The sequence below is a fragment of the Talpa europaea genome (genome assembly GCF_964194135.1).
Source record: "Talpa europaea genome assembly, chromosome: 1".
Lineage (NCBI taxonomy): Eukaryota > Metazoa > Chordata > Mammalia > Eulipotyphla > Talpidae > Talpa > Talpa europaea.
Genome location: NC_140073.1, coordinates 43,375,229 through 43,382,175, shown reverse-complemented (window position 1 = coordinate 43,382,175; position 6,947 = coordinate 43,375,229). Strand labels below are relative to the sequence as shown.

The window sequence follows — 6,947 nt, the reverse complement described above, 5'->3', positions numbered from 1 at the left end:
CATTTTGTTCAGGAGTACCTGAGAAATCTCTGTTCAGATCTGTGTCTCTCTATCTTCCTTTTTAATTTCTTCCCCAATGCCCTAATGGTGGCTGATAGACCTCAGAAAGATTTTGGAGAGTCTTACAAATACTTCTTTGAATTGAGGTTTCTCACCTGCTAGTCATATTGCCTCTGTCCTGTGCAGATCCTGCTTCACTGGAGCCTGTTTTCTCCCCTTTTCCTTTCTGTCCCCTTGAACTTAGCTCACTTTTTTGCTGGTTTTGTGCTTTTTATGGTTTGGGGATTTTTTGTTTGTTTGTTTTCCTGATTGCCTTCAGTAAGTCTCTATAAAGAATGAGAATTTTAGTCAGGGGAGAGAAACAAAAATTGAATAAAGTTGGTGAGTACTAGGACCAAGAAGTTACAGTTCAGGAGGGGAGACAGGATTGCCCAGTCTGAGCTCTAAGGCCAGAGATGTAACCAGTCACACAGGGAAGCCACTGACTTTCCGGGAAACAAGATGTGATAGATAGATAGATAGATAGATAGATAGATAGATAGATAGATAGATAGATAGATAGATAGATATAGATACATACATACATACATACACACATACATAGATGATACATAGATAGATACATGGGTAATGCAGGATTGTTTCCCAGAGTGTTAGTGCTGCATTACTTGCCATTACAGCACCGCTGAGCTCTTCAGCTCCCATGTCCCCTTGCTCCTCCATTCCCATCAGAAAGTCCTCTGATGTTATGGCCTTGCTCTGTCAGAAGAGGAGAGGAAGAAGAAGGGAATCCAGTGGTATGTATTTCTGGAGCTCCTTTTTGAAAGCTGAAACACCTTTTCCAGGTGAAAAGCTTTATAGCTTTCCCTGTCTTCATCCATCATGAGGGAATGAACACAAAAGCTTCTCAAAATGATAGAATAAACAACATGACCACCCTCACAGGGAATGAGTTTAAGGTTGGCCTCCAGGAATTGAGTAATTTATAAATGTCCTATAACAAAAACTCTGAGTAAATAGAATGCATAAGGTAGAAAGAGTGGGCTAATAGCAGTGGGCAAGTGGGAGTCTAAAAAGCATGTCTGTAGGAAGGATATGTGAATATACAAATGTTCTTCTACGTAATGCATATATAAATGTTTGCACACATGCAAGACATTGTGGATGGAGAGTATGAGCTTGAGAAAACATGCTTTTCGCAGCAATTCTGACAATGAAAGGTTGATGTCTGGAGGCTAGCAATTTCCTCCACATCCCTCTGCCCTTTCTTCACCCTGAACAACCGCACATGGTAAATCAAACCAGTCCTAGGGAAGCCTCTCATTCATCAGTCAGACCACTGATTTCCATTTTCAAGTAAATATTTAAATTTCCAAGAGCTATTAATAATTCAAACTCCCAGGGTGCTTTTATAATAACTAGTTATGATTGTACTTAACCTGTTTCCATCCAGTGATGCTTCTAAAACACATTAAAATGGTGTATAATATAGTTCAAATATTTTCTTTGTAACCAATTGCTATTTTTTAATTTATTTTTTACATCATTGTTCATTTTTAAGCAGTATTTGCTCCCCGCCACCCTCGGGTGTAGTCCCCATAGAGTTTCCTTCCCCAGTGCACCCCTGCACCATCACCTCAGTCCCCTGTGCTCCTCCCTCCCTCCCTCTGATCCCTCTCCCTCCCCCTCCTCTGCAGGATGCCTCTAATTTATAATTGTCTCTTTTCGTTTTGTTGCGTTTTGTGTTGTTATTAAAAAGAATAATGATTCCAATTGTTATTTTTGACATAGTTATCAATGTCTTCCTTCTTCCATAAAACAGAGGGAAATATTAGCCCTGCCCATGGTCTGATGATCATAAAATATGAAGAAAAGAAATTTACCTGCATTTTCCCCAAACCAGTGATTTCATGAATGCATCAGTTTCCAATCGGCTAGACTGGTTAGACACAGTTTCCCACTGTCTCTTACTCCCTGGTTTCTTGCTCACTTGTTTCTAAGTCAGAAGGCCTGATCCTGAAACTTGTCCTGGTTTCCTCCTGCCATGGGATTGTTCAATGTCACCCGCCCTGCTTCCTTTCTCCTAACTGGAATCCCTGGGCTGGAGAGTTCTCACTCCTGGCTGGCGGGGCCCCTCTGTGTGATGTATGCTGTGGCCCTCGGGGGCAACACGGTGATCCTGCAGGCCGTGCGCCTGGAGCCCAACCTCCATCAGCCCATGTACTACTTCCTGTCTATGCTGTCCTTCAGTGACGTGGCCATGTCCCTGGCCACTCTACCTACCGTGCTCAGAACCTTCTGCCTCAATGCCCGCAGCATTGCTTTCGATGCCTGCCTAGTGCAGATGTTTCTCATTCATTCCTTCTCCATGATGGAATCAGGTATCCTGCTGGCCATGAGCTTTGACCGCTACGTGGCCATTTGTGACCCTCTGCACTATGCGACCGTGCTTACCAATGGTGTCATTGCGGGGATGGGTTTGGCTGTGACTGCTCGGAGCTTCGTCACCCTCTTCCCCCTTCCCTTCCTCATTAAGAGGCTGCCTATCTGCAAATCCAATGTTCTTTCTCACTCCTACTGTCTCCACCCTGATATGATGAAGCTGGCCTGCGCCGATATCACCATCAACAGCATCTACGGCCTCTTCGTTCTCGTGTCCACCTTTGGCATGGATCTCATTTTCATTTTCCTCTCCTACGTGCTCATCCTGCGCTCTGTCATGGCCATTGCATCCCGGGAGGAACGCCACAAAGCTCTCAACACGTGTGTATCACACATCCTGGCTGTGCTTGCATTCTATGTGCCAATGATCGGGGTCTCCGCAGTGCACCGCTTTGGGAAGCACGCGCCACGCTACGTCCATGTTCTCATGTCCAATATTTACCTCTTTGTACCCCCAGTACTTAACCCTCTCATTTACAGCGCCAAGACCAAGGAGATCCGCCGAGCCATTGTGCGCATGTTTCGCCGCATCAAAACGTGATCTGCACATTTGGCTTTAAGATCGAATGTTGATGGTAGTCAGGGGTTGCTATCCATAGCATCCTCGTCATGGTCATCACATCACATCAAGAATAAGCAGGCATGTGTAAGGAAAAGATCATGGGATGGAGCAGTAAAATCGTGCAACCCAAAGCAAATTAATGGGACATTCAGAAAACATCAATGGCATTGTTAGACATATAAATATTGCGTTAATTATCAGACAACTTAACAGGAAATTCATGCTGGGAATCATTTTACTGCAATAATAAATATTATGAGCACAATAATACATTGAATCCTACAAGTGTAAGGTTCTGTTTTAAATTATTTATGTGCATTACTTCACTTACTCTTCATTAATTCTATGTGGTGTACAGAATTAATTGTTCTGGTAACACAGATAATACATGATAAACATGAGATTCAATACTAGTCCATCTCTAGTATTTATATAAAACCACTACAGGGGCCTCCCTGGTGGCACAAGGGGTTAAGCACCACACTATGAAGCAATCTGCAGCCTCTTCAGCAAGAGTTTGATCACTGCCAGCCAGGGAGCAATCCACATGGTGCAGTAGACCTCTCCTGACTCGCCTGCTGCTCCCCTCAGCAGTGTACTTCGATTAGACTGCCTGTTCTGTTCCCCACTCTGTCTGTGGTGAATCCTCTCACCCCCACCCCCACATCTCTGGCCTGTACCCCAGGTTTTGTATGTAAAAATAAATAAATCTTTTTTTTAAAAAGCCACTACAAACTCTTGGTCTCAGTTTAATTGGTATCATTATTAACATTACCACTGTATCCTTACTTTCCATTTCCAAATATTCATCAGTTGTTCTAACTTTCACAAAGTGATCTTTGATGTACTGTCAGAATTTGCCATAAGGTGTATGAAAAAATATGACACAAAAATTGATAAATGTTGTTATTTAGAAGAAACTCCAGATTCCCCTCTGCTTCCCTCATTTGCCTTCCACTCAGCCCTTCCCCAAGGAAAACAATATTCAATATATAAATCACATTTTTTTTTTACATTGTGCTAAATGCATGATTTCTCTTTCTCTCTCCTTCTTGGGATTTTAATTTCCTTCCACATAGTGACATGATAAGCGCTGTCACATATTACGTCCTTCTAGGTAACGTACAATATTTATGATTTAAACTCTAGAAAAATAATTCTTTCAGGCCTTCTTCTAGATTGATTTTTTTGGCATAGGCTCTACTTAATACCAAAGTGGTAATACAGTAACAAATTCTTTGGCCTGTCAGTACTCCACTGCTCTCAAACTGAGTTTGGGTTTATTTCTAGTCTAAAAAAAGGCGTCGCCATACAGTCTCACCTAACTCAATGAGGAAATTGGACTAGACTTCATAGCAGCAGATCATGCAGTTATCCAGAGATTTTCTCTCTTTGTACAAAATTCTATTGAAGAAATATCCTGAAATGTCAAGTGCCAGAGAGAGGAAACTATTTCTAAATTGAGATATTATAAGTGTTTGGAATCCAGGTTTCCAAAAATGTTCATAAGTACAGTAATATATGTGTCCTTGTCCACTAGTAATTATTTTTATGAGCATGACTGGATAACAGAAAATATTGGCATAGTTTTCTAGAGTCAGAATATGTCTGAATAGTCAGTTTAAATAATAATCTTTCTGATTCATATAGGAAGCTCTATTTTGCAACATTTAAGTAATAATGACAATAATATAATACCTTGAAAGGCTTAATTAATATATAAATGAAGATGAGCATATAAACAAATATGTTGTTCGTATTCATATAAACAAATACGCAAAGGCAAGAATGAGAGAAGCCGTTATATAAAAGTTAAGAAAACACTTTGTCCTTAGACCTAACGTTGAAATCCAGTGGTGTCACAGGAGAAACACCAAGAAGCAGGAGAATGATCCTTCTAAAAGAGCCTCTAGCTTCTCTCTATGTCCTCCTTTCTTCTCCATCAGTAATTAGAAATGCTGCTTGTTTATCATGGAGAGGGCACAGCACTTTTAGATGTCTTTTATGTGGTAGGAGCCATAATAAAAAGTTAAGTTCATTCCAGCAGCTTCCATTCTAAGAAGGCCTAAGATAAACACCTCTTCTTTTTTTAAAAAAAACCTTAAGTATAAACTATCTTTTACCTCTTCTTATTTAACAAATTTTTCTTTGAATTCAACATGTCCTATTGAAATGGTAAAATACTCGAAATTTGAGCAGTGAAAAGAAGAAAAGAGGGTCTTGTATTTCTTTAATTTTGATCTCTTAGGTTTGCCTATAATCTAAGAAAATTAAATACTGATCATGGTTCATATAAGCTTATTAGGGAACTATTTTGAGGTTATAGTGCCGTTAACCCAATTATATAAAGATTCAAAATGTATTTGTTTAGTTAGAAATTTCTTTGTTTGAGTTTCAGATTTATTTTGTATTCCTCTTCTACATATAAGATTTGTTTAGTAAATTGCTGATGCTCAGATTTTTGTGTGAAAATCCACAATAGATTTTGTTTTCACAATGACATGTCAAATATAGAAAAAGCCACTTAACACCCTGTCTGTTTTAAGCTGTTTAACATTTACAGAAGAATTTGTCTCTATCAGAGACCTGGAGCTTTGCTGTCAAGAGTAATTCTAGTTGACTGTGATGCATCATTGTTTCCATCTTTCATTGTGAAATCACAAATTGACACGAGGAAGCTTTTTTCTCCCAGCTGGAAACATGGAATATTTATCTTAAGAGAGGCTTTTTGGGTCTCAGGCCTTGTGCTGAGTTCACATGAACATTTACTACATATCCACCACCAACACTCCCCCATCGCAATGTAGCCACTGAAAATGTGGTTTGGTAAGAGGGTGTTTAAATGGAAGTGTAGCTAGCAAAAAATATGCCTTCCATCTCTTTAGGCAGGTTTTTCTCACAAACCCTAATAACTACATTCCATCGTGACTGATCCCTCAAGCCTGACACTGTACCACCCTGTTGTAGATTTCAATACATTTTATTGAAAAAGTAAATAAATGAGCTGTTATGTTTCTTATAAGTCAACAAACCAAAAGCAAAGCTTGTAAGCAAAATAGTCTGCCACAGGAAGTACATTCACTCACCAGAAAATCTCTATATTGAAAATCTCTCAACTTGCAGTTGAGTAAAGATTATGGCTAAATATCTCTGCTAAAAGACATGAAGGTGGAGGCATACTCTAGTGAGAAATTTTCTCAAGCACTCTGAGCAACAATAAATGATGTAAGATCAAGATTGTTCAATAAGCAACTTTGACTTTTGCATTTCTATCAACTGAGATCTCTTTGTCAATGAAACTTTTATTAAAGCTGTCACATGCCATTGATTTGGGTGAATGATACATGAATGCTGTAATTTATGGAAAGTTTTGTCTGGGAGCTATATTTTCTATTTGAAGAGTATTGGAGGCCTATGTAAATATCAGTGAAATGTGTTTAGATGGTGTCAGGTTTCTCTCGAGTTTCACATGTACAAAACTAAACAGATTATTGAATGGATAATTTATCTTCTCTATTTTTCTTGCATAACTTTTTGCCTCAGTGTCTGCTTTCCCCAATCATCTATTAGGGTTGGATTATGTCGTGGCTTGTCCACTGCCCAAAAAAAACCTCCCACATTGTGCTTCTGTCTGTCCAGTGCCCGCAAGCCCGTGTGATCTATGTTGTCTGTGCTTTGCAAGAGCTTGCAGAGTGTTACTCTCCAGGGATTATTCTCTGCCAATTTCCTGGTAGTCTCCAGCTTCTCTCTGCTCTATCATAGCTGAAGTTTTGTGCCTTTGGGGGGTCACTACAGGCCACAAAAGTCCATTTCCTAACAGGTGGTGGGCCATGCCACAGTGTGTAGGTTTGCCCCACAATCACATCACTAGTATCTGTTAACTTTTCATTTAGACAGTGCAGCAGGGGGCCTTGCTGCCCCAGCCAGGTAAGACACTGGCAAG

At 40.0% G+C, this 6,947-nt stretch overlaps 1 protein-coding gene across 1 annotated transcript; it reads left to right on the top strand.

Moving 5' to 3' along the window:
• Positions 1-2,044: 2,044 nt before the first annotated feature.
• On the top strand, positions 2,045-2,983 carry LOC311179204 (olfactory receptor 51I2; the record flags this gene model as incomplete). Its single annotated transcript, XM_084246244.1, has 1 exon — positions 2,045-2,983. One exon carries the CDS (start codon positions 2,045-2,047, stop codon positions 2,981-2,983), a length of 939 nt encoding a protein of 312 aa, XP_084102370.1.
• Positions 2,984-6,947: the final 3,964 nt, after the last annotated feature.